The sequence below is a fragment of the Pochonia chlamydosporia genome, chromosome 4, assembly GCF_001653235.2.
Source record: "Pochonia chlamydosporia 170 chromosome 4, whole genome shotgun sequence".
Classification (NCBI taxonomy): domain Eukaryota; kingdom Fungi; phylum Ascomycota; class Sordariomycetes; order Hypocreales; family Clavicipitaceae; genus Pochonia; species Pochonia chlamydosporia.
Genome location: NC_035793.1, coordinates 2,634,865 through 2,661,205, shown reverse-complemented (window position 1 = coordinate 2,661,205; position 26,341 = coordinate 2,634,865). Strand labels below are relative to the sequence as shown.

The 26,341-nt window shown below is 49.5% G+C and overlaps 10 protein-coding genes across 10 annotated transcripts; 5 read left to right on the top strand and 5 right to left on the bottom strand.

Moving 5' to 3' along the window:
- Window positions 1-436: 436 nt before the first annotated feature.
- VFPPC_08229 (glutamyl-tRNA synthetase) lies at window positions 437-2,598 on the bottom strand (the record flags this gene model as incomplete). The annotated part of the gene is made up of 5 exons (XM_018286973.1): window positions 437-1,123; window positions 1,177-1,434; window positions 1,497-1,886; window positions 1,954-2,064; window positions 2,128-2,598. 5 exons carry the CDS (start codon window positions 2,596-2,598, stop codon window positions 437-439), a joined length of 1,917 nt encoding a protein of 638 aa, XP_018143794.1.
- Window positions 2,599-3,469: 871 nt separating this feature from the next.
- On the top strand, window positions 3,470-4,915 carry VFPPC_08228 (chaperone protein dnaJ 2; the record flags this gene model as incomplete). The annotated part of the gene is made up of 4 exons (XM_018286972.1): window positions 3,470-3,509; window positions 3,566-3,624; window positions 3,684-4,763; window positions 4,826-4,915. 4 exons carry the CDS (start codon window positions 3,470-3,472, stop codon window positions 4,913-4,915), a joined length of 1,269 nt encoding a protein of 422 aa, XP_018143793.1.
- A 2,233-nt stretch (window positions 4,916-7,148) lies between these two features.
- On the bottom strand, window positions 7,149-8,186 carry VFPPC_08227 (MPV17 / PMP22 family domain-containing protein; the record flags this gene model as incomplete). Its single annotated transcript, XM_018286971.1, has 3 exons — window positions 7,149-7,499; window positions 7,640-7,915; window positions 8,013-8,186. 3 exons carry the CDS (start codon window positions 8,184-8,186, stop codon window positions 7,149-7,151), a joined length of 801 nt encoding a protein of 266 aa, XP_018143792.1.
- Window positions 8,187-11,504: 3,318 nt separating this feature from the next.
- VFPPC_08224 (prephenate dehydrogenase) lies at window positions 11,505-13,327 on the bottom strand (the record flags this gene model as incomplete). Its single annotated transcript, XM_018286969.1, has 4 exons — window positions 11,505-12,547; window positions 12,618-12,729; window positions 12,795-12,855; window positions 13,212-13,327. 4 exons carry the CDS (start codon window positions 13,325-13,327, stop codon window positions 11,505-11,507), a joined length of 1,332 nt encoding a protein of 443 aa, XP_018143790.1.
- Window positions 13,328-13,921: 594 nt separating this feature from the next.
- On the top strand, window positions 13,922-15,052 carry VFPPC_14368 (Regulator of chromosome condensation, RCC1; the record flags this gene model as incomplete). Its single annotated transcript, XM_018292137.1, has 1 exon — window positions 13,922-15,052. One exon carries the CDS (start codon window positions 13,922-13,924, stop codon window positions 15,050-15,052), a length of 1,131 nt encoding a protein of 376 aa, XP_018143789.1.
- A 25-nt stretch (window positions 15,053-15,077) lies between these two features.
- VFPPC_14367 (DNA repair protein Rad9) lies at window positions 15,078-16,826 on the bottom strand (the record flags this gene model as incomplete). Its single annotated transcript, XM_018292136.1, has 5 exons — window positions 15,078-15,236; window positions 15,293-15,918; window positions 15,979-16,342; window positions 16,499-16,636; window positions 16,713-16,826. The coding sequence occupies 5 exons, from the start codon at window positions 16,824-16,826 to the stop codon at window positions 15,078-15,080; spliced, it is 1,401 nt and encodes a 466-aa protein (XP_018143788.1).
- A 2,852-nt stretch (window positions 16,827-19,678) lies between these two features.
- VFPPC_14366 (hypothetical protein) lies at window positions 19,679-20,272 on the top strand (the record flags this gene model as incomplete). Its single annotated transcript, XM_018292135.1, has 1 exon — window positions 19,679-20,272. One exon carries the CDS (start codon window positions 19,679-19,681, stop codon window positions 20,270-20,272), a length of 594 nt encoding a protein of 197 aa, XP_018143786.1.
- Window positions 20,273-21,088: 816 nt separating this feature from the next.
- On the bottom strand, window positions 21,089-21,712 carry VFPPC_08222 (transcription factor, FAR1-related protein; the record flags this gene model as incomplete). Its single annotated transcript, XM_018286968.1, has 1 exon — window positions 21,089-21,712. One exon carries the CDS (start codon window positions 21,710-21,712, stop codon window positions 21,089-21,091), a length of 624 nt encoding a protein of 207 aa, XP_018143785.1.
- A 1,807-nt stretch (window positions 21,713-23,519) lies between these two features.
- Window positions 23,520-24,215, top strand: VFPPC_14365 (60S ribosomal protein L34; the record flags this gene model as incomplete). Its single annotated transcript, XM_018292134.1, has 3 exons — window positions 23,520-23,557; window positions 23,653-23,776; window positions 24,027-24,215. 3 exons carry the CDS (start codon window positions 23,520-23,522, stop codon window positions 24,213-24,215), a joined length of 351 nt encoding a protein of 116 aa, XP_018143784.1.
- Window positions 24,216-25,129: 914 nt separating this feature from the next.
- On the top strand, window positions 25,130-25,743 carry VFPPC_14364 (hypothetical protein; the record flags this gene model as incomplete). Its single annotated transcript, XM_018292133.1, has 2 exons — window positions 25,130-25,367; window positions 25,529-25,743. The coding sequence occupies 2 exons, from the start codon at window positions 25,130-25,132 to the stop codon at window positions 25,741-25,743; spliced, it is 453 nt and encodes a 150-aa protein (XP_018143783.1).
- Between the last annotated feature and the right edge of the window lie 598 nt (window positions 25,744-26,341).

Here is a 26,341-nt window from a genome sequence, read left to right as displayed (position 1 = left end):
TGTTAAACGTAACTTACCTACCTCCATCTCATGCAATGCTATTGTGGTGAAATAAACCTGTTCCCATGCGCTGTGCTACACCCTATGTCCTCAGGTGTGCAGGTCGTCGCTAGAAACCAAAATTTGGACATGCGTGCGGGATGGGGGAGGAGGTTCTGCCATCGCCATTTCTTTTCCCATCGGCCCGTCGGTTCTTGCTTGAATTAAAACATTTACGTCCCTGCTCTCAGCAGGGCAAGTTCCTAGCCTACAAGTTGCGGTGCATAACTTGGATTGTTGATCCGAACAATAGAGCGCATTATTACTATAAATTTGCAAAAAATACCCGCTATGCTATACAAATGTGATATATAGACATCCCATCGTATCTTACAATTGGTCCAAAAAGGTTCATATCAACACTATATTTTACAACGGCATTCTTGACACCGTCCAACTAGACCACCTGTGAAGAGACCGTGTTCATAATACTCTTGACACGGCCGAGTCTGAATCGCCACTCTTCTCTCCCTAAGAGCATGAACATTCGGGAGCTGCTCTGGGAGACAACGTCGTGGCACCCGGCACCGACCAGCCGCAGGGTGTCATACACGACGAGTTTATCAATGCCATGATCCTGGAGGCTTGTCCAAATAGCATCCATCACTTCGTTTCCCTGTGCATGCCACAGTTTTTCGTCTTCAATGGCCGCGCCGAGAGCCAAGAGGACCCGTCCATCCGGATTATATGACGCGAGAGACTGTTTATACACGGTCTCTGGAACTCTCCAGAGTAGATACGGATGTTGCTGTATAAGAGCTTTGGCTGACAGGAAGTCTCCTCGTTTTGTTGCAATTATGTTGTGAACATACGTAGCCTTAGTCTCCTCGTTAGCCAGGGCAGGCACGAGATTTAATTTTCCACGCCAAGACTCTGGGAGCAATTCTGAAGACTTTTCTCCTTTTGCAGCAGACTCGATCTCCTGCAGCATGGGTGTAGTGACATAGCTGTTAATGAGGGCGGATTCATTTTCTGAGAGCTCGGGTTTAGGGTCCCACAATATCGCATCACGATATTTGCCGTCGAAGTAGTCCAGCTTCTCAAGGTTCAGCTTTATGCCACCACGAGTAAATTTGAAAGTCAGCTGTTTATTCCAGTTAGCGTACGATTAGCACAAGAAAATGACAATTATCATACTGCATCGGCGATATCCGAGATTGTTCGAGGCGGCCTTGTGTTAGATTTAAATGAGGAGCCCAAGTTAGCCAGCCACGACAACAACGCCATTGGAAAAACGCCTTTGTCCTGATATGTAGCTAGGTTCACACTGTCATTGCGCTTGCTCAGTTTGCTGCCGTCTACGTTGACGAGAAGACCGAGATGAGCGAAAGTGGGAGGCTGCCAACCAAACGCCTGATAGAGCGCCAGGTGCTTCGGTGTTGATATCAACCATTCCTATGGGGTGATTAGATATCTTTTTGGACATGCTGTGAACAGAGTTCGAAGAAAGTACTCACTTCTCCCCGAATGACGTGCGTTATTTCCATCAAATGATCATCAATGACATTTGCAAGGTGGTAAGTTGGAAAGCCGTCGGATTTCAATAGCACAAAGTCTTCTTCTGCATCCTTTTTCTGAAACATGCCGTAGATGGCGTCACGGAACTTGGGCTTGCCGAAAGCATCGCCTTTCAGACGCACCACGTGGGATTCTCCGTCATGAGCTCGTCTGTTGGACTCGGAGGGGTCAATGGAGCGGCATGTTCCAGGATAACCAGTGTGCTCTCCAGCTTTGTGCGATTGTCGTTTTTGCAACTCTAGCTGTTCAGCGCTACAGAAGCAGCGGTAGGCATGTCCACGGTCAAGCAAGGTTTGGGCATGGTCCTTGTAAATGGATAGCCTTTCAGACTTAATTTTTGATGGTTAGATTTTGACGCATTTGGCGACGTACTTCCGTATGGTAATATTCTCTCACCTGCTTATATGGCCCATACTTGCCGCCGCAATCCGGGCCTTCATCCCATGATAGCCCTGCCCACTTGAGATCTCTAATCAACCGTTCTTCTGCATCGTGGACTAAGCGACTCTGGAATAAATGTGAGTCCTGCAATCCAGCTGGAAATTTGTCACGAATTAACAATATACCTACCTGGTCTGTGTCTTCAACACGCAAAATAAAGGCACCGCCATTTGACGCCTTCGCAGCTAGACTATTAAATAAAGCCGTTCTAAGGGATCCCAGGTGCAGATACCCCGTCGGAGATGGTGCGAACCGGGCCCGAATTGGTATGTCAGGACTTTGGCCCAGAATGGTGCGATGAGACTTTTGGCCAGCCGTCTTGGAAGTTTCTTTCAGTAGCTTGTTTCTACTCCTCAGGGCATTCAACCCAGATGCAGGATTGAATGTTCCTGAATTTCTGGACTGTACCCTCACATCGCCGGCATCATTTTCTTCCAAATCCGCATGAGTTGTTTGGCTAAAATTGCGCTTTGTCAGGGGTGGTGTTGTGCGTTCCAGGTTGAATTGGTTGATGCAAATGGACAGTCGTAGGGTCGACGGGCTACATCTTGAACCAGCGAGTGATGTTTTCACTCGTAACGTTCTCATAGATAGAGACATTATCTATGAGTGGATGGATGGTCCGAGAGAGCGAGACACAACCCTTGTGCTCTCTGGATGTTGACTTGGTGAGGTGGTCAACTGAAGACATTTTGAAGCTGATTTACTCAATGCGCCTGCGCCACATGTGGCGGTACACTACTCTTGAGGTCCGGTAGAGGGAATAGCTCAACGTTCAAGATGAAGGTGGACCAGTGGCGTTATCGCGATAAGATTCCGGATGTCCATCTCAGGTGCCTGTGCCAGGTACCAGGAAAGTACGGAGTACGTACTCTGTAGAACAGCTGGCACCAACTGAACTTAGACTTTGGAATCTAGATGTCAATAACTCTGTCGTGCCACAGAGGACTTGGGTCTGTCTGTTGTACTCAAAGTTGGAATATCACGGGCCTCTGTTTGACGAATGGCAACTACCCACCTATGTACTCCGTAGGTACCTATAGTTTGTCATGCAAAGCAGGCCCTCCAGATGGCCCAAGATTAGGTATTGTGCGCATTGACATCATCAACAATAGCGAGAGTTGCTTTGTGCAGTTAGCAACCGACCCAGCATATATATCCGCTGCCTCAAACCCATACTTTAGCAAACAGCTACATCGGGCCGATGCGCTCAATGCCTTCGGCGTCTTGACCTAAAATTTCAAACCCGGAGTACCAATTGCATGCAGTAAATGGGAAAGTCGCATGCGCAGCACCAGACCAGACCCCATTATATGGCTAGCTTATCAGCCCAGGCGGCTGGTTAGCCCGGTATGACCCCGCGCCTTCCCAAAAGATTTTCTGAACTGCCTGCCTGGTCCACATCAAAATTGTTTCTCTGGCCAGCAGGCTTATTCTGTCACCAGCAACCAAGTCATAATCCGCTCCGAAAATGTCTGGAGCCATGGCTGAAGAGGAGATTGATCTTTACGGTACCCGGATACTCATGCTTTCATACAGCCAACCTAGGCTCTAACAACCATCCCAGGCCTTCTCTCGATCGATAAAGATGCGACTGAAGCCCAAATAAAGAAGGCGTATCGCCAGGTATGGCAAGCAACTACTCCCTTTAAAGCATTTGCTATCTGATAGTAACATATATATAGGCCGCCCTTAAATACCATCCCGACAAAGTTCCGCTAGAGCAACGTGAGGAATCAGAAATCAAGTTCAAAGAAATTACACAGGCATACGAAATTCTCAGTGACGAGCAGAAGCGACACCTTTACGATGCCCACGGCATGGCAGCCTTTGATCCGTCCCGTGGAGGTGGCCCAGGCGGACCGGAAGTAGACCTCAACGACATTCTTTCACAAATGTTTGGCTTCAATATGGGTGGCCCTGGTGGCCCCGGAGGCCCGAAGCGGCCACGCAGAGGACCCGACGAAGAGCAAGAATACAAAGTTACGCTCGAAGAACTCTACAAAGGCAAGACTGTGAAATTCGCAGCTAATAAGCAGGTTGTTTGTGGCCAGTGCAAGGGGTCTGGGGGTAAAGAAAAGGCCAAGTCAAGCACTTGCGAGCGCTGCAAGGGCAATGGCATGGTTGAAGCAATTCGACAAATTGGTCCCGGCATGATGAGAAGGGAAACAGTTCTGTGTGACCATTGCCAAGGAGCTGGTCAGGTATACAAAGAGAAGGATCGATGCAAAAAGTGCAAGGGCAAGAGAACGACGCAAGAAAAGAAGGTTTTGGAGATATACATTCCACGAGGTTCAATGCAAGGCGAGAGAATTGTTCTGGAGGGCGAAGCAGACCAATACCCCGACCAAATACCTGGCGATATTGTGTTTACTCTAGTAGAGGAACACCACGACACCTTCTCACGATTGGGTAACGACCTATCGGCCGAGCTAACGGTTACTTTGGCAGAAGCCTTGACGGGTTTCTCTCGAGTTGTGCTCAAGCACCTTGACGGCCGAGGAATCCATCTTGAACGGCCGCGAGGCAAAATTCTGCGGCCAGGTGATTGCCTAAAGATTCCCGGTGAAGGCATGCCCATGAAGCGTGGCGACGTAAAGGGCGATCTTTATCTTCTCGTAACCGTGGAATTCCCTGATGACGGCTGGCTCGACGGCAATGCTTCTTACGAAGCTCTGCAAAAAATGCTACCACCACCGCCAGCGCCGATCGAGGCTGAGGTTGTTGATGAACTTGAGTATGAAGATGGGGCCGACATTGAAAAGGTATGGCATTTTCTGGCTCGTCATTGTTACTTTTTTGGAGACACCGCTGACACGGACGACAGATGGGCGAAAACTCCGGAGATCCTCGGTTCGCAAGTGAGTGGGAAGATGAAGATGTAGACGAAGGTCAAGCTCAATGCCAGACGCAGTAGGAGCCGGAGAGTATACCAAATCACACATGAATAGGCATTTATGGTATGGCGACAGACTGGAGGAGGAATCTCCATGGAGTGGGCTAAATGAATTCGGAGGACATGCTTTGAATTTTGGGCTATGAATTTTGACGACGCCGGAATAGACTATACCTGCAGATGGTAGACAAGAGGCAGTCACTTAGCCAAGTCGACACATGGACTGGGACAACGAGGAGATGAACAGTCGGTGCATCGGACTGGCACCTAGCGTTTCAACGGCAACATGTACATATCTAGACAAGTACTTAAGAGATCACCGCCACTTTTCATGCATTTAAATAGTTGCCATACTAGTGGTTAAAACAGAGGAGTGTCTAATTTATCGCGCCCAAGACCACAGCGCTAATGCTCAGAGTAGTCTGGTTGTTCATAGAATGGTTGATGAGATGTTGGTCAAGCCTCTGGGTGCCAACCATGCCTTGCCCCACCACATGGTGTTTGAGTGTCAAGTCACATCATCGGTGTCACTCTGTCTTCGCTTGCTTTGACCACACTCCTCATCCCAATACACCTCCCTTCCCAAATACTGTATAGAAAAGCCAAGATCCGATCAATATACCGAAACTGTGTCAAGGCAAACTTACACTGCGACTATTTACGACGTTATTAGAATGTCACGAAAGGGCGTTGGTATTGGCGCTTTTGACAGGTCAAGATTAACGTCAGCACATTATGCGTCACACGGTTCATCTCTGAGAGCGAACAACGCACAAGCTCTTGAGACGCAGCTGGCTGTATTTCGATCTCTTCTCCAGCAGTTTTCACAGACGCATGCCAAGGATATTCGCTCAGATCCATCGTTCCGAGCCCAGTTTGCGCGCATGTGCAGCGCCATTGGTGTAGATCCCCTCGCCAGCAGCAACAGTAGTGGCGGTGGCAGCTCGGGCGGTTCCATTTGGGCACAGCTATTAGGGAAATCCGTCAACGATTTCTATTTCGAGCTGGCTGTTCGCATTGTGGAGGTGTGCAGCGCGACAAGAGGTGAAAACGGGGGACTCATCGGCCTGCGTGAGGTGCGAGAGCGGCTGTCACAAAGCCGGGCGGATGTCTCTAGCGACAGCGGTGACATTTCTGAAGATGATGTTCGGCGTGCTGTTGAGACTTTGAAGCCTCTAGGTGGAAGCTACGGCATTGTCCGTGTTGGACGAAAGGAGTACATTCGGAGCGTTCCCAGGGAGCTGAGCAATGACCAAGTTGCCGCTGTCGAAGCTGCTCAAGTTTTGGGTTGCGTGAGTATCAGCATGCTTCGGGACAACCTGGGCTGGGAACAAGCACGATGTCGTACTGTCATTGACGATCTGGTCGCTGAAGGCATGCTGTGGGTTGACAAGCAGACTGGGGGTGAGTGGGAGTATTGGAGCCCAACATTCATGGTCAATACGGATGACGCGATCCCACTCGCGGCCGACTGAGTTGCTGTAGCAAGGAACATGTGGACGATTTCAATCAAACAAATGGCTTGTTTGGGGCTGCACAGGAGGCTTTTTGGCTGACTTCTTCACACGTTGACGATGCTGCGGTTCAAGCTGCAGAATGCGATTCTTTGGACAGGCTGCAGCATAAGAAGCACCATAACAGATCTGCATGACCGGCAGCCCGTGTGAAGAAGTCGAGATCTACTATCCAGTGAGGTGCAAAACATCACTGCAGGAGTCTCCCTCTGTGTGCGTGGTTTAGGTAGGGGATGGCCAAAGACGCGTCTCAGTTCGACAATGAGCACGGCGGGGGGTCCCGAAATACGTATAATGTACGACCACTTCTCCATAGACCTATCTACGTCAAAACGACAAGATATAAACATAGAAACGAGTACAGTAACCAAATCCAAGCCCCCAAAAAGAAAATCCATCCAAAAACACAACAGCAGAACCAAATTTGTGTACAAACATCGCATGCCCAAGGATTCATTATCTATCCGTTCTCCACCATTCTCATATAAGATATCGTCCGTAAGGTGCATCCCAGATTCCGCGAAATCATAAATGGTTCCCCGGATGAGTTGTGATGCAACCAAGGCAAGTAAAAGTCTCCACTCCGGTAAGGCCCTTCTAATCAGATTCTTTGTCCTCTCGCATGTCTCCCTGTACGTGTGGCAGCTGTCTTCCCTCACTTTTCACATATCAATATGTGCATCCATCTCAAGTCTACTCCAAACATCGCCATATCGCGGGTCGTGCTCTATGCCCCAGGTCTAGTAAGGAGGGTTGGGGCCCATAGGAGGGTAGTCGTCGGGGCGGCCCATGCTCGCACTAGGTCGACCATCACCGAAGTGCTTCTTGCGAAGAGCAGCAAGACGCTTCTTCTTGGTCACGGTGTTGATGTAGGTCCCAATGATGAAGGAGACAATATTGAAGAATGGCACCCAAAGCTGATCGGGCAAGAACTTCTGAGCAAAGGCAAGGCAGATGGGGGATGTGATCCAAGAGACGCGCATGACTCTCCAGAAGCCGACCTTGACCGTTGCGCGAACTTGGTGATAGGTGCGGGCGCCAGCGATCAGAGCCATGGCGACCAAGTAAACGCTGTTTTGAATAGGCGCAATCTGAAAACGGGGAACAGACCCAACGATGTTAGCAGTGCAATTTAACAGGGCTGGAGAGAATGCTCATTTGTTTAAGAGGGAGACAGGTAGGTGCCCGACCAGCCTGTGATAGGAGGAGAAGTATCCGAGAGAGTACATACAATCAGGTTGCTGACAACAATTTGCATTATCTTGGCCTTTAGGCTGGTTCGGCCACGGAAGACCTTTTGAAGGAGCCAAATGAGGAAATGGCCAAGAGGCGCGCTAACAAGAGCGCCGTACGCTGCCATCTTGGGGACACGAGAGGTGAAGTAGTGGCCATGCTTGTTGCGGTCCTTGGCGAGCCATGAGGCAATCAACTCTTGGGCACCAGCGAGAGAACCAGCGGTAAGCATCTTTGTTCGGAGGGGATTCGACTCGAGCTGCTTAATGTAGGCCTATATTTCGCAGAAGGAAGTAAAATACTTGGTCAGCTTTGCAACTCAGGCGACAATTGACCTCCACACAAGATGTAGGGAGCTTGAAACCACGTACAGCGAGATAGCCTTTAGTACCAGCATTCTGTATGCCTCCCGTTAGAGCCGTGCCGACCTTCTCAGCAAGAGGATGCTTGCCGCTGGTGCCAGGAATCTGGCCCTGGGGCAGTGCGTTGGAAGCGGCATTCTGCGTTGTCTGCCGCAAGGTATCCCGTTCAAACTTGACTGACATGATGTCTTCCGCGAGAGCGATGACAAGATGTGGCCTTGTGTTCGATGCACCTTACGACGATGGGACCGAGGCGGCGGCTCAGGCAAGAAGGTGGGAAAGTAAGGGTCCTTCGGGTGAGGCGACGTGAGGAATGCTGGTGATCCAAAATGTGAACGGGTGAAGGATAAACGATCCGAAGATGAAACAGGATGAATCGAGGTCGCACCCAAAGAAAGAATCACAGAGGAGAGGGGGGTGGGAGCCGTTGAGGCTGTCTGAGGAGGGTTGGCCAATTGATTTGTTTACACCTCGGGACAAAACACGCCAGCCAAGGGACAGAGGGACCAGACAGGACAGACCCGAAGAAGTACCTTGGCACGTTCCTGACCTATAAAGGTACCCGCAGGTGCTCTAGGTAGCGCAGCTAGTGCGCTTCCAATTTCCAAGCTGTTGCTCCTCCAGATGTGGGTCTATTTTGGGCGGCGTCACTCAGCAAAGCTCAAATCAAGTATTTCAGACACCACTTCAACAAGCAAGACATCAGGCCATGAGTACTTTATTTACGTAGGTAAGTACCTTGGGTAGAGAGTGATATTGGCTGACTGGTCTACCGAGCACAACGTCCCGTGTGCTGAGTGAAAGTGCAAGTGGTACATGTGTGTCTGCCCGAGGGAGAAGGAGAGAGAGCAAAAGACAGAAAGACAGAGGGACGTCGTTGATTGTGTTCTGTCCAATCGTCCGACGATGAAACTGTTGTCAACTTATTGGTGTTTATGACAGTTGATTGCTTGCATTGAATTCCGACCGACGCTGGGTTTCTTGTGTCCTATTCAACCATTCCATGTTTCGACTCCAATGGCACAAAACCTGCTATTCTAGAGCGCACTCACTTCTTTCACATCTTGTTCCCCGTCATCGACAGCAATGCATCGAGGCCAAGACGAGCAAGCTGGCCGATTCTGCAAGAATAAATGTGGGTGGGTCGGGTATTTGTGAGGTGACGCGCCATTGGTTGTGAACCCCGACCCCGGAACAAGCTATGGGTCCGGTCTCCCGAGGCTGTTTCTCCAGAGCAACCAGCTAGGAGTGAGCCAATCATTACAAGTCGCAACCCCAATAGAGCCCAAAGTTCGTGCCAAGTATTCATGAAATGGTGCGAAGAAAATAAGACAGATAGAAAGAGGCCGTAGATGAGACAAGAGTGAATGGTGCCAGATTTTTGTCACTCCCTTTGCCTCTTTTGTAAGCGGGCGGCTCTATCTATATATTACCATCGAGACGGCAGTTGGCTTTCGGGGCTTGGATTATGTCTGGTCCATTCAATGTTGGTCGAGGACGAGACAGAACAGCTGCCATCTGCCAACCGCCAGCTGGCCATCAAAACAGTCAATGTTACCATGTGCCCATCAAGCATATTGACACGAGACAAATCCATCCAAATCTGTCTGTGTCAACAAGTCAAGCTCTTCCCTACTGTTGAAGTCTGGTCGACTTCACGCGTCCAGGTCAGTCACAGCTAGCCTCTGTGGCAGAGAGTTATGGAGTAATTTCTTGTTCCTTGATCTTTATCTACTTCCGGACTTTGGCTGTCTCGTGTTTGCTTCAGCTATCAACTAATCATCTTCTGGACTATGAACTCACGCTCCATTTCCGGCGGATGCGTGCCGTACACATCTCGAAGGAACGTCTTCCAACCGCAATGTACTCATACTGCCATGACAAGGCTATACGACTCTGCCTCCCTATGTTCACTCTGCGCTTGTCCGGGTCCATGCGGTTGGGTGTATGCATGCACACAAGATCAAGAGGACAGGATTGAACAGCAGGCGCTGGTGAATGAAGTGGTATGCGCCCATCACCAGCAATGGAACGAACTTTGCCGCGTAGGCAACATCACCTAATGTTTTTTTAATGTGAAAGGAAACGTTCGATGCTCTGGGTACCAGTCTAGCGGGACAGTTGGGTCCAAGAAAGGGCAGTGCCAGTGCGCGTCAAGAAAATTTGAGTTTTCTCAGAGAGATATCTCGAAAACAACTTCATCAGTATACTCCGATTCAACTAGCCCAAATTTTGGAACAAAGAGCAAAGGCGAGTAGAGCTTCTTAAGTGCACGCTGCAGATCCCATTGGCTAACAGGAACGATACAGGTACAGATCGCAATTGCATAGGAGCAAGAACAAGACACCCATGCTCATTCGACCAACCCAGTCAGCGAGAAGTCAATTGCGTTACAATCACATAGAACATCTGCTGCTCATGGCACTGGGAGTGTTTGTAGCTATCGAGTTTGCTCGCGATGTCGGCCAACAGCCTCTGAGAGATCTTTCCTGAGCCTGAATGCCATCGCCAACGGCGAAATGTTGCCTACAGCAGCTGTTGGCTACGGATTTCATACGCGGAAAGAGCGCCCTGTGATAAATGCCAAAATTTGGCGTCATCTTGGGCATTCTGCCGGCCAGTTGGTGAGGAATTATTCCACTGAATCACTATTTGAAAGAAAAGATCAAACATGGAAGAAGAAAAAAGGAAATTCGTTGACATTGATATAGCAACTTCCGGGCGGCACGTCTTCAGAGTGCTCTTTCAGTTCTGGCAATACGCTTTTCAAATTGTTGGAAAGTCAGATCTTAATAAACTGCCAAGGAACACATGGCGAATGTCTAAAGCCCTCCTCGATTCATGATAACAATCGGATTGACTCGTTTCTGGCGTTATCCTATTCCCACTCCATCTATGGAGGTTCACTCAAGCGATCACCCCGGTGTAGAAACCTGACTGCATACCCCATGCAATCACGTTCCGCGTCTGCATCCTCGTTGATTCTACACACAGAGAAAAGCCGGCCGTTCTGTTCAAGGTGTGTCCAAGTCCCAAAAACAAACGAGATAAATGGCCTCGGCATTCACTTACCTGCCAAAGCTACTCTCGTGACGAATTTACGGTTCTAGGCGCGAATGAGTCCGAAGCTAGTCACACCCACATAATGAACCAGCAATCCCTGGTTGTGTCGCCAGCTTCCAGCTGCGTTTATCCGTCGCCACTGAAGCTTCGCCGGGGTGTTGCCCTAATGGAGGAGAGTTTTCACCTTGGGGTTCCCGACGCAATCATCGAAGCGTAATGCTCCAATTGGCAATATGAACAGTCATGCAGCCAGGAGTCCAAAAATTCAATACAACACATTTAGAAAAACAGCGTGCATATGATGAACGAGCGTCAAGGTCATGTAATACTTCTAAGCAGCACAGTTTCATCTATACTTCTGATAACTTGGTTGCTTCGCCAAAGTCACCCTTGTTGGCACAAGACCTTTGCCACACACCAGAATAAAAAGAAAATCATTCATTTCTCATCTTCCTTATAGCTCTCCAGGACTTTCCGCATCATCTGATCACCGACAACCTTGGCCTCTGCAAAACGCGGCTGGAAGAACTCCTGTGTGCTTACAAATCTTTTTTCCCATGTCTCAAAGTGGCCAAGTGAAACGCACTCAGCCCAGCCTCGTGCTGCAAAGGTGAACTCAAGATCATCGCTTCGATACATCTTGTCCTCCACTGCCGTTCGTAATGTTTCGTCCAGCAGTGACGTATTGCGGAATAAGTGTTCAGTCACGCCGAGTCGGAGTCGGAAAAGGGGTGTGCTACAGAGCATATGGTCATATGGAACAATGTCCAGAGCAGCCCAACAGTCTACCATCCCTAGAAGGCTCAGATGATTGTTCGGCCTCGGCGGGGCATCTGTTGGCTTGCCGAGTGAAAATGACGACAAAATCGAAGGTTCAATCAAAGGTCGACCGTCCCAATCCGATGCCGAGCCGAACACCTTGTCCCTGGCATGATAAACTCTGTTTCGAAGCCCATCAAGGTCCCCTTTGAGCATGAGTTTATACAAGGCAGTCACGCTCTCAGCGTACTGAGCCACTTGTTTTTTAGCCTCCGGATTCAGGATGGCTAGACCTGCATAAACGTGCCACTTCTGGCCGTAGATTCGCAGCATGGTATTGATCTTGACATTCTCGATGCCACCCACATAACGATTCAACTCCCAAGGAAACTGACTGTTTGCGTGCCAAGCCTTTCCCATGGACAAAAATGCCGCGTGGGTAACGGCTTGCGTATCTGCCGTGATGCGATCATGCTCTTGAGCAGTCAAGTAAACGAATTTTGATCGCAAGCAGCTAAGTACGGTCTCTACCTTCCGCAAAGCCTCATCCGGGGCACGGTGTTGAATGAGAACTAAAGGCTGATTATGTGTATCAACGCCCGGACCATGCAGCGAGTGGCACGATACAATGTGAACATCTGGCGGCAAGTATTCCTCAAATGCTCTAATTTCGGGCGACTTGCAAGAGGTCTGTCCGCCTACGATGGCACCCATCTTTGTCGCTACCGTCGGGTGATGTCAGAAATGTGGTTTTAGATGGTAAGGGCTCTGGTAATTCATGGGGAAGCGTACAAGGCCCAAATTGCGCGATCACACGGTCAATGATGGCGGCTTCGACGCTGTATATGATGTAGTCGCTAGCCCGTGAGACATAGTGGCCATTGCGGCAAATTTCTATATTATTCTGAAGCCAGCTTCAGTATGGAACTATAACTGAAAAGCAACTTGGACAGGCAGTATGGGTCGTACTTTTCCAGCATATTGTTCTCTGAGGCTATCGAATCTATCTTCTCTATCGCACGCCAGGATTCTGTAGACAATTGCCTTTAGTCCCTATATCTTGCAGTGTTGTTAGCTGCATGGTTCCTCGAAAGCAAGCTTGTGTGAATGTGAAGTTGCAGAAAAACCATGGATGCTTCTTCAGACAAAAGTTTGTTAAGGTAGCAAGCGTTTACATCATTGAGAGCACGAGGCTGAGACCAAGAGCCGGAACGGCACAAGGGCAACCTCGAACAATGCTCGAGCCAAATGCGCTCTAGTCATCATAGAAGCTGGGAGGGTGGTGGGAAAGTGTGAAAGTTCAGACTCAAACGTACCGATGCCAATTGTATGTTGGACAGGGCCTCCAATGTGGGCAAACAGGGTTGTATTCCCCAATGAACTTACCTCCATCCGGCTGCAGACAGTCTTTCGGCATACATCTTGCCCATATCGCCCATGCCGATCAAGCCAACGACAAAGTTCTCCATCCCAGCTGGGGGATTCATATCTGTGAGGGCCATTGTGTCTGCCTTTTGATTGAAAGCATTAAGCAGATACAATGGATCACATCCTCACTCAAATTTTGTGCTTGGCCTGACGAGCCTGGAAGCACAAGGTTACCAAGTCAGGTCTTGCTGCTGTGCTTGGTTGGCAAGATGAATGGGAAAGAATTTGCGTTGGATGAGAAAAAAAATGCAGCTTAAAAGGTTTCCAATCAGTTGAAGTGGGTACCTTCTTAGGTAAGCATACCCAGGTGCGAACAGGGATGTAGAGACCCATTCATCCCAGGCAAAGCATAAGTTGGCACTTCACTTATTGATGAAGTATATTAGCCACGAGGGTAAGTGCCGCGAGGCGAACATTTTTAGGTACCTAGGTGCTATCTGACCGAATTGACTTGCCTAACACTTGCAAAGGCCATACAACTAAACTGACGGATTAGCTAGAATTGGGCTCACTGAGTCTCGTTATACCAGGCTGCTTTTCTGGATCTGCTTATTCCCAAGCGCAGTGCAGTAGAGGTGCTGACTTGTGGTGAGGGTGGCCAGCCAACTGGATTGTGCTAATCCGAGTCAAAATATTCGAATCAATCTTCTTCCGGTTCGGCAACCGCAATGGAAGCCATCTTCGCCATTGGGTCGAATGGATCAGGACAGCTGGGTATTGGACATGAAGAGGATGTATCCGTTCCGAAGCCAGTTCAATTTCACCCTAAACCTCCAAACTCCAGAATAACAGCGATCGCTGCCGGTGGCAACCACACACTAATTTTGTGCGAATCCGGCGATCTATACTGGAGCGGTGATCCGTCTACTGGAGCTTGTGGCATTAACAGCGTCTCCAACGCCTCTGCATTTCAGCCAGTTCGTCTTGTTCGTGATGGACATGAAGACCAGATTGGATCTCCTGTTCTCATCGCAGCAACTTGGGAGGCTTCTTTCGTTGTGTCAAAAGATAGCACTGGGAGAAGAACTAGCATCTTTAGCTTTGGAATGGGTATGAGGGGCGAGCTTGGTTCTGGAGAACTCATCCTCCGAACTCCATCAGCTACTAAGCTACCAAACTTCCCTCCGCCGGGATGCGAGATAGTTGACCTGGCAGCGTGCATGGGACATGTTGTTACTGTGCTCGACAACGGAGATGCCTACGGCTGGGGCAACTGTAGGAAGTCGCAAGTGGGAGAACCAGCCGGCGTCGTCTACGAGCCTCGAAGGATAGACGGCATCGGATTCGGAGTTACACGCGCGGTTTGTACCAAGGAAGCGACCTGTTTCTTCGGAGAGCCTGGGAGTGGAAAAATGCAAGCATTGGGGTCGGACAAGTGGGGGATTATCTCCAAGAGTCCCAGTGTGGCGCCATCGTGGACAGATATTGCCGCTGGTTGGGGTGCTGTTTACATCCTGAAAGAGGACGGGGTTTTGCAGGCTTGGGGTAGAGATGATCATGGTCAACTTCCACCGCCGAATCTGCCTCGCATAAAGCAAATCGCAATTGGTAGTGAACATGTTGTTGCTTTGTCACTAGATGGCGATGTGTTGTCATGGGGTTGGGGTGAGCACGGCAATTGTGGTCCCAGGGTGGAAAACAACAATGTCAAAGGCCGGTGGAATGTAATTGCATCATCAAAGTTTATTCCTGCAGATTCTCAGATCACTAGAATCGGCGCAGGGTGTGCTACAAGCTGGATATGTATAGGCCGAGAACCATTGGATCACAATCCCCCCCGTTCGACCCAGTCTGGGTGAGAATTGGCGTGGTAGGAAGAGGATTCTAGTCAGGAAATAAGGCCAGGCCTTTGACATCCGATAGCTTTTGTGTAGGTTCCAAATATGTTGATTCTGCGGCTGCGTTGGCATCTGCCGCTTGCTGACGTCCTAAGCTGGCTGCATGCCGCTCTTCGATGCGACTCAGCTGCATCGCGGATGGGTTCTATTCCAGATCAGGGAGCTGGCTCGATAACAGAGCGACAAGATTAGTAGACTTACCGGGTCAGCACTATGGTCCCATTCCAGCCTGGTATTCTGTTCGACATCCTCTTCCTCGTCTCTCACAGGTTCCCACCCGTCGTCGTCGACGAACAAGCTTTCTGAGCGGATGGTAGGGGCAGGGGGTTTCTGAGAGGGCCGTAGGTCAAAGGCACCGATTCGTGACGCGCTGGCTCTAGCAGCACTACGATGAGGCGTTGGGTTGGGTACGGCCGATTTTGCACTTGGGTAAATAGATTGCGACGTCGTGTGAGGTTGCAAATTTGAGACGGTCTCATTTGGGGCAACACTTGTCCTGCAAGAAGCGGCTTCCAAGTGTGGACCTGCACCAGCTGTTGCTCCCTTGCGACCCTTTTTCGTCTTTTGGGCAGGATTGCTGCCACGCTCCCCAACGGTCATGACCAGAAATTCGCAGGCCAGGGCGTCTCCAGAATATGATAGTTGAATAGGTTTTGCTGGGAGTGAATATCTCGCAGTGATGGCATTTCCAGTAATTCCTGCGTGTTGGATGATGGCGCGGAAGTCTTTGACAGAAATGACGATGTGCAGCTTATCTTCAACGTCAATATCGTCAAACTCATCCGCTTCGACGGCAATAGAGGTCTGCAACGGTTTTTTTAAGACAGCTTCGATTCGATGTTAGTGATGGTTTTGTCTTCACGCCGACCTGGGTTCATCCATCTTACCATCCTGACTAACTGTCTTTTCGCTGAAACAGGTGAAGTTCACATGATCACCGTCGGTGTTAATGTCTAAGTACTCGATGCCGGGTCCAAAGTGATCCATGAGTTGACGAAGAGTCCGCGATGATATTGTCCAATGCTGCGGAGCGTCCTGTCTACTAAACTTTGCGTGGACGGGTACAACGACCTCGAAAGGTAGACGATGGGTGGATGTAAGACCATTCCGAAACACAACACGAGCGATGAATCGGCTTCTGACGCCCTCTCCGTCTTCGACTATGATGTCACATCTGTCTACGAGAGTCTGCTTCTCGGCATCCCGTTGACTTTCTGAGCTTGAACGGCTGCGGAACAGAGATATGAGCGACTGAGTTCATGGTCAGTACAGGAACAGTACAGGAACAGCAAAGACGAGCGAAAGCACGCTGATCATGACAGGCGGACGAACTGTGGATGGTAGTAGGGGACAGAGGAAACAACAATGGACGAGTGGAGGGCGGAAAGGGGCCGGATATAGACAAACCCTTATATATAGCGTGCAATAGAATCTATCGCGAAATTGGCCGATGGGCATAAATTGGTATTTGGAGAAGAATCTGGTTGTGGCGAATTTGAAGCTCGCATACGCCGACTTGGAGTTGTTCAAGGTTGTCAGGACGAACTATGAAGGAGGCAGATGTGAGCAGTTTGGAAGGTACTTTATCAACAAATGCGTTGCTACAACATGGGTCCCTTACCGAATCCTTGCGGGCTTCCAGAGACACATCATCGCTGAATTTATTGAGACATATGAGGGCATCCCGAAAGGCAGACACGCCTTCTTCGCTTAGCGTGAAGGACAAGACGGCCATAGTACGACAAGGGACCAGTTGACTGTGCCGAGAAGATGAAGCCACTCAGAAGAGGGCCGGGATGAACAGCGTTTACCTGTCAATCGAAGGAGAAACAGCCAAGAGAATGGTGGCAAGACTGAAAGTCAATGTGTCAACTGTGACGGTAGTTCTGGAAGCTCCCCAATGCGAAGCATGGCAGAGTCAAGTTGACGCAGTTGCAGGCAAGTGGACAGAATACAGTAGTGAAGGTTCGACGCGACAGGTTCTGACTGCGCTGGCTCATAGTTTGGTGAGACGGCACTGTGACTTCATGTTGAGAAGTTCCAACGCCGGTGGAGTCTCAATGTTCAATCGAAGTTGAGGTCTGGTGCTAGCTTGAGAGTGACTGTAATGATGAGGCCTGGCTGGGCCTGTCAAGTCTGGTTCAATGGTGCTGGTGGGTCTGGTCAACACTGAATGGGTGCGTGTCCAGTCTGCCAGAGGTCAACTGGTCTCAAGTGCTGCTGCATGTCTGGTGCCAGCGCTGCAGGTGTGCTGATGCTCAGCGCCCATGGTGCATGGTCCAATATGGCCACATCCACCAGACTTGGAACATCTGAAAGCCTCAATAATTACGGTGGCACCAGAGGCAACTGCTGATGGGGCTATTTAGCACCTGGATGCCTCCGGGTGTCTCGAATATCAGACATAATAGATCTGGCAGTCAAATCCGTGTCTACTGGACATGTTTGTGGTTTCAACCGGATATGGACTGATGGCACTGATGGCACTGATGGCACTGGGTTAGTGGGCGGTTCTACCACACATTTCATTGAATATAGTAAATAGTTGACACATCCAAACAACAGAGCCTTGGCCTGCATAACCTCACAGTGCACGATGCAAACTGGTGTAAGCAGGCTTGATTTGAATACTCAAGTATTTATTGTCATCATATTTCATCCGGCTGGTCAATAGCAACACAGAAAGGAGAGACGCAGAGGAGACGAGTGCGTCGCGCTCTTAATCTCACTTCAAACAAAAATACTACCAGACAGTTTCAGTAAACACCACACTCCGGTACAGATAACCTCAAGCTTTAAAAGTCGCAACTCGCTTCAGGATTTGAAGCAGCTGAACTTGCCAAAGGAGAACCGGAAGCCGCCACGTCGGACGCCATGTCTGTCGACATACACACTGGTTCCAAAGTGTTTGCCGCCAAAATGTTTGGAGAACGAGAACCCCATAGTGGAAAGTGAGGCGCTTCAGTGTTGTGAATTATATATTTGTTTTGTGCTTCTCTCTCCTTCTCCCTTCCTCGGGTTGTCGCTGAACCGTGGGTATATCGAGCCTTTATGCTAGTAGTTAGCGCTTTTTGAGCGTTTGTTGAATCTCAACCGTTTTGCGGCGAGTTGGTGATTAGTGTTACCAGACCTTTGCGATTTTTTGTAAAGGAAAAAAAGTGCAATGAAAGAAAACCGCTATAAATTGATGCTTTGATGCTTTGGTGCTTTGGTGCGGCAGCAGAATATGACCCACGAGGGATATCTGTCCCAAGAGGCAGCACAACGACCAGACATATATTTGTAACGTTTTCGAATTCGCCTGCATTGCGTGCGGCTGTGATTTTTGCCCTGCCTGCGACCACGTTCTCGACACAGTCCACCAATACCATCTAGCCAGGCTTGATGGCTGTTGCACGGCGATCCATGACTGTGGGTTGCCTCCCTGAGATGCCCCCCGAGTTCAATGTTGCCTCAGCGCCTTTGGTCATGTGTCGCAAGCTCGGGCATCCCAGGAGCATCCAGTGCCAGTTCACTTTATTTGAGCTACGTTAGGTGGACTACGACAAATGAAACTGGTCGGTCAAGCATGATGGTGGCAGCTTGGACTGGCCAGGCTGCATTTAATATACTTGTGCTAAATAAAGAAAAACGAATAAAGGGAAAATGTAAACTACCTACGTAGGTAGGTAAGCAGGCAAACATCCAAGGCGGCGATCAATGGGAAAGTTGCTCACTGACCTAACTGTACGACGAGGCTCAGCCAGGAACATTTGAAGGGCGGGCATGGATTCTTGTTGCATCAGTAAGGTCTGCATTCGTGGACGTATAAATACTTGTAGAGCCAGGCGTGGATATCCGGTCTCTTCACAATAAGACAATGATGACCAATTGCAAACGAAACCAAGGCATGATACAACTTTGACATTCACCCCAGAGGCAGAGCCTGGCGTCAAAGTCTGGTGCTTCCAATGTTTATGTTGGCTCCTGCAGCGGGACATGGAACCGTTTTGGGAACGTCTCCACCAGACTCCTCAATTTGAAGGTTCAATTGATTACATGTATGTTTATTTTGGCCCCCAGTCTCGACCTGCCAACTTTATGCCTAAATACTCCGTACTCTCGGGTGTACGAGACAGTATTGACACAACAGCCGCTGATCCTGCGCGTCTGACGCAATACGTCACTAATGGCCTTTGATCCCTTCGTTTGGCGCCTTCGGCATGTCGTCGACTGATGTAATCTAACGCCAATCTCACATGCTTCGAACGAGTTGTCTTACACAAACCTGGCGCCACGTCACTCTCCCCATGGTGTTGCACAGTCCGTCCACAAGACACCATCTTCAGACAGACAACCAACATTGAACCAACATTGAATCCACCGGACGGGTTTACTGGCCCCAGAATCTCGTCACGGCCGCCACCCTTCTTGTAAGAGCTACTTATATGAGCTACTAGTATATAAGAACCATTTCCCCGTCAGTTCACATCTGCCCACGACTATATTGTTTCATCTGCCCACTGTTGTTGTATTTTGACTCATGTCCTTTCCACTTCCAATAAACAAGGTCGATAAGTCAAGGAAATACTACTTCAGTCGTCCAGCATGCCCAGTCTTCTTTCTCGCCTAGCCTCGGCGTCCCAGTCTCTAGGAGGAGAGGCAAAGACACCTTCTCGGGCATTCACCATCTGTATATCATCCTCAGATCCCTTAAAGCTCACAACAATCTATCCCACCGGGGCTGCTTCCCACGCACCACCGCTGTATTCCTTTACAGGCTCGACATCTACCAAACCTAATGTTGTGCTTTACTATGGAAATCCAAGTCATCCCAACATTATTGGCCAAGGGTACTTCAGCTCATCGGGGTCAAAATGCGAGCTTCATTTGCGTGGCATGCCCATAACCCTACGCCAGAGTCAAATGTCGGGCAATTACACCTTGGAGTCGCCGGTAACAGGACGGATGAAGTGGAAACTGAGCGAGATGTCGGGCACATCACTGTATCTGCACGATGCAGCTGGAAATGTTGTCGCAAAGCTGAAATCGGCACATGGGGACAAGGTTTTGGAGTTTTACGTACCTTGTGATGATATTTTTGCTGAGGCAGTCGTGTTTTCCGCTGCGACGGCCAAAGTCATTAACAGCACGAACAACGAGGCTGCCGCCGAAGTGATTTCCTCCATACTAACCTCATAGAAGATTGTCCTTTTGGATCTTTAAAGGCAGCTTCGTGCCGGGATCTGGGTCACTATTTAAGACATTTCGAGCAGGCACGACATGGAGAGTCTTAAAGTACCTCCCACGGCATGGTTGGTCTTCGAGAGTACTGTGGCGGGAGCTTGGTACAACGAGCCTCATGATTCTACGATGCAAAAGTCATGTATACTAATTTATATTCGAGAGCACTAGACCTTGAAGAAAAACAGTCAGATTTTTTTTAATTTGAGATCACGATCTCAATGGCTATCCGGCCTCTACATAACAATACAGCCCACTTCTTCTCATAATGTGTTCGACGTGCACTCTCTGTAATTGTAGTAATCGAGTAACAAACGTAGGAATATCGATGAACAGAGTGATACAACGAGTCGTCAAAATAGTGTCCCTAGCAGTCCAAGCATGTCGTACAAAATACAAACCTACCGATCAAATATCAGGGGCAAACCTTAGCAAAAGTTTCCGGAACGCCGACAAAAACTCCTTCCTCAGTGTTTCTGAGTGTCATCGTCACCTCAATACAATAGGCATCTGAATTCGTAGCATAATCTCCCCCTGTTTTCTCTGCTGCCATTCATCACCGCGAAAAAAAAAACCCAATTGCTGGCTAGGGGGTATTCATAAGAGAGAAAAGAAATCAGCAACCACATTGAAGGCTTTTGTTAGGATAAAGCAGGATGTACCACCAGCCACCACTAGTAGGTGCCGTCTCCGGGTAGCACCGTGCAGATAAAAGCGTTATGAAACGGGCCCTGGCGATCGAGTCGCCGCTCAATGAACACTCTGGTCATGATCCTACATGACCGTAGAGGCCAAAAGGCGCGATTCAACGTCATCCATTCCCATGCCATCCATGCGCGGCCCTTCCATGTTTTGGAGCCTAGACTCAATTGTTTGGAACCGAGGCTCATACCCCCCAGCCCGAGCCTCCAGGTTCTCCATCCGCTTCTCGATGTTTTCCAATCGTTGCTCAATACGCATAAATCCTTGGGCCATATCATGGCTCAGCCGATCCAGCTTGTTGGTGAATGACCGAATGGTTGTCGCTAATGGCGCATTTTCCTGGCCAGGCGTTCCCGAGGGAACTCGAGGTTCGTGATTGTGACGAGGCTCCTGCAAAGCGAACCTCCATTGATTTCCTAGTTGGACTTCGCACACGGCCTTGGCACGAAATGGGCAGTCGATTTTGCGTGTCGATGGATTGCGCTTCTTGGCGGTGCTGTTGTACTTGACTCCTCCACGATCACAAACAAGATCATAACGCGTTGGTTTTCCATCTCGATAATTAGATGCGCGAAGCTTTACAATTCCGTATCCCTGATCTTTGGCGACCCTTTGAACAGAAGCCATGAGATCGTCGAAGGATCGAAATATGCCCTCCGGAGGTGGAAGTAGAGCTGGTGGCGGCGTGTTCGGCATCGTGATGAATTGGGCCACCGTGGCGCGACTTTTTTGCACAGACAAGTGAGGAAAGACGTGGAATGTCAACAGTGACGGCCACAAGGGAGCAGATCAGTTCCGACTCCACGCTCCAAGGTTTCGGCGAGGCAGTCCCGGAAGGATTACCGCGAAGTTTGTTGTTGAGAGCCGTTAATACAATCCGAACCAAATGCAAGAGGTTGGGCTGTTGATAATTTCCAATCCGCACTGTCGACGAGTTAATAAGGTTTGGTGTTGATCCGGTCCGTGGATGCTAGCCAATCACAGAGTTGGGAGCTGTAGCAGCAGGGGTCGAACAGATCCACTGGCACCGTGCTCGCAACCCAGGTTTCCAATATTGGGAGGCAAGCCAATGACGTGTCGGCATGCATCTTAGCTTTTGCCCAGCCCATTGATCCCCTTGCGCCTGCCTTGGCTGTCGCGACCCTTCAACGTCTGTATTTCGACGACACACCACGCCTCACAGTTCGCTCAAGCATGCAGCACATTCTTATACCACTAGCATCTGTTTGCCTCTTCCCTCCCCCCATGTAAATATTGCAGGTTGATACGTCCGCGATATTAACCGAGTGCGTCATGAGCAACCAACCCGGTACAACCACCGCGGTGCCTGCAGGCAATGGCCCATCTTTGGACGAAGCCCAGCTGAACCAAGCGATGAAGCGTCTCAAACTCTTACACATCAAAGTATGACATGTTCAAATCATTCCACTCTGGCGTCTATGGGATGCTTATGGCCTATGCTCTCAAATCTAACTGTTGTGTCTTAGGCACGGTTGTTGCGAGATACAATTCCAAAAATGTTAGATCCTCTTGTCCAAAAGCAGCCATCTCGTGAGTCTGCCAAATGACCAGAACAGACCGGTATCAGCTTTATTAACACAGTAGTACGCGCAGCCGATGCCATGTTCAATGCGTTCGTGAAAGCAGTGGGCGATGCACAGATGGAAGTGAAAGAATTCACGGAATTAATGAGAGACGAGACAAGTAAAGATGTGTTTGCTCGTGCAGAGAAGAGTCGGCAGGAAAATCCGCTCGGTATTAAGCCATGGAGGCATAGAGACCACCCGGATTGGTTCAAGTTGGACAAAGATTAGTCGACCAGAAATTTGGTTGCTTTATCACTTTGGATGGACTTCTATGACTTTGGCGTTAGGCGTACTTGCGGAGTAATGTGATAGAGTCCTGGTGTTGTTATTTGTCTTCCTACAACACAGCTGAATGCCAGCGACGCTTCCACATTTCTTGTTCATCAGCAACAATACCGTGACGCATGTAATGCCAAAACAGCAACCATACCATCTGTCAATACCAAAAAACACCACAACGATTTTCGACACCGGTATTAATGCAGGCGAGCTTGCCGCTAGGAAACTGCTGGAAACCATGGATCGTATTTGAGAAGTATCGCTATTAGCTTCGTTTCTTTCACTACCTTTAGCACTGTCCAATATGTCACACCGGGCAAGGTTGTGCTATATCACTCGTACGTATTCAGCAACATTCATACGCCCATAAAGAGCGGCTCCTTAAACGACAACTTCAATGGTGAGCCAGTATCTGGCCAACTCCACAATGATCCACACAAAATACCGCCCAACGCAGCTTCCCACCGAGTGCATTCACGTGACTAAGTTTCGGTCCACAGCGCCCAACAGCCCTCTCTGATTCGTCGCATTAGCGGGCACAATCCGGCTTTCCACCCACACAAATTTTACCCAAATCTCGAAATTCGTCGTCCTCTGGCGAGATCCTCATTGCACACTCCCAGTCACGACAATCAACAATGGCGACCCAACGAGTTACCTACCGCCGCCGCAACGGGTGAGTTCAACACGAATCAGAATACCTGATTATTTACGCTTAATCAAAGAGATTCTGCCACTCCCGCGAACCTGCCACTGACATTGATATCTCAGCTACAACACTCGTTCCAACCGAACCAGAGTTGTCAAGACTCCTGGTGGCGAACTCCGACTGTTGCACATCAAGAAGCGCGGCACTGTCCCTAAATGCGGTGACTGTGGCTCTAAGCTCTCTGGCGTAAGTGATTATCGAAGCCGAAATCGACCTTTCGAAGCGGAAATATGCGACGTGGTGGAGGGCTTTAGTTTGCAATCGGCATAATGGTTTCTTCAACATCGATAGGACTCTGCAGAGGACGCCAAGGCAGTCGCCGCGACATCCTCTTCAATGCCCGAATGCTGCGAAACCGCCACAGCGAATGGCAGTCGTCGCTTCTGACCGAAGCAGGAGCATGGATAAAGATGGCTGACAACATCTCTTGATTTAGATTCCTGCCCTCCGACCCCGAGAGTACTCGCAGATCTCGAAGCCTCAGAAAACTGTCCAGCGGGCCTATGGTGGCTCGAGATGCGGCGGCTGCGTTCGCGACCGCATTGTCCGAGCCTTCCTGATCGAGGAGCAGAAGATTGTCAAGAAGGTGCTCAAGGAGCAGGAGCAGAGCCAAAAGAAGAAATAAATAATTTCGACGAAACTGTTGGGCTTACTGCGTGTTTGGCAAGGAACTCTTTGATGAAAGGAACGGTTCATTGCTTTGGTGTTCATTAGGACAAAAACGGACTGCATGATACATTGGGGACGGGACCAGATCTGGTCACCTGCTGTCTTTAGGACTGCACTTCCATCTTGGTGATTTTAAATAAAAAACATCAGGTTGCCACATACCCGAGACTAACCACAAGTGTTTGTGACGATGACTGATTGTGCTTCTTGCTGAACATGGTTGCTTTGCCATCCCGACTCTTGTGAATCCTCATTAATCGCGTTGTGCCGGAAACATGGTAGAGAAATCCTAATGGCAAACGTGGCGCAACTTAAATGAACGTCGCCTAGTTTTTTTCCATTATACAAAAAGAAAGTAATTGCCATGTGCTTCGTTCGTTGGCGGTAGCATCATTTATTATGACCAGATTTGATAGTTCGTCAATGTCTGTTAGAGGGGCAAGGCGGTGTTAAAGTGACGCCCACTAGGCCATTCTCCAGTGCACCAGAGCTCACACCACGCCAAAATCTCCCATGTGCCAACTTCATCCTTGATCAAAAATCAATACACGCAACAAAGCCAAATCGCCCCTCCTGTCGCAACAAACAGGAGTTCGGTGTGTTCAATACTTTTGAAGCTACACCATGGCCAGTAGCCTTCGGGCCTGCTGCAAATGTTGGCAGTCTGGCTTCCGAGGCGCCATCCACCGCAGTGGGCAGCCTGTCTCTCGACAGCAAAACTCGCGCCGCGTGGTGCTCCCATCGAGAGTCCGTACGCAATGTATAGTATCGAGAGGTCATTTTAGACCATTCCAGACATGTACAAGCCTTCTGCGCACACGACGAGATGCGCCGTCCGAGCCGCCGCCAACCGACTTCAACGAATTGAACATGCTTGGGGATATGCCCACGCCATCGACATCGGTTGACGTCTGCATGTACGATGGATTCGGGCTGAACAGCGGTCTGACGATCACAGGTGGCGACGGGGCACTATTAGTCAATGGCGAGGCCTTCGTATGGCGGCCATGGGAGGCAAATGAGTCGAAGCATCTTCTGAACAGCAATGGCCAGTTTGAGCTTCCCAATGAGGCACTCGGTGTATTCGATCTGCTGTGGCCGCGTCCGGGTATGTTTCTATTGTCGCTCCTGCGCCACAATCTTATTGCTCTATGGTGTCGTGGTCTCATTGTGGCCGGGTTGGAATACCATGCCTGTGCAACATAGCCAGCATTCGTTCCTTCAATGGCACCTCACTGGGCTTTCACGTTCTAACAGACTGAAACATAGATTTACTCGTCATCGGTGTCGGAAAACACAACTTGCCGCTCAGCCCAGAAACCAGGAAGAACATCGCTAAGCTTGGCATGAGGGTGGAGGTTTTAGATACGAGAAACGCCGCGGCACAGTTTAATTTGCTTGCTACTGAGCGAGGGGTATCTGAGGTTGCAGCAGCCCTGATACCTATGGGGTGGAAGGAGGGCGTTGGCGCAGGGGTCGCCTAATAAGTTATCATGAAATTGACCTCTTGTAACTACGACTGCGACGTTGGGTGTTGCTGGCACGGGCAATCCGACGTTGGCTCGGACTCGGTTGGTTGACAGACTGGGCCATGTATGAGTATAATTTTTGACTTGCAAGCTGTGTGTGGCTATGCTCTTCTTACCGTCTGGGCTTTGAATCAAGTTTAACTCTCACCTTTTGCGAAAGCAGCCGTAACCCCAACACGCAAACCCAGGAGGTAGGCGGCGTCGCGTGGCAAAGCTGACTTCTGTTATCTCATATAGGGTAGTGTGGCATAAGCAACGGACGTAGGGCTGATGCCACTATTCCCGGGCTGGCCAAGCAGTCCGTACGTCTAGCCTATACGTCAAGTTGTGAGCCGGTCCGGTGGACATTGCCGTACGCCGCTCAATACGGTGTATATTTCGTCAGAGTGCAACTTGACTGTGATAACACAAATCCCCAGCTGCTATAGGCCATGTATTTTAAGTCTGACCTGCCAAAGCCTTGGTGCGCAAAGTTGCAAACATTGGAACTGGTTACCTGGCATGTGTCTGTCGCTTTTATTAGTCCCCAGCAAAAGTGGATGGAGGCACCAGA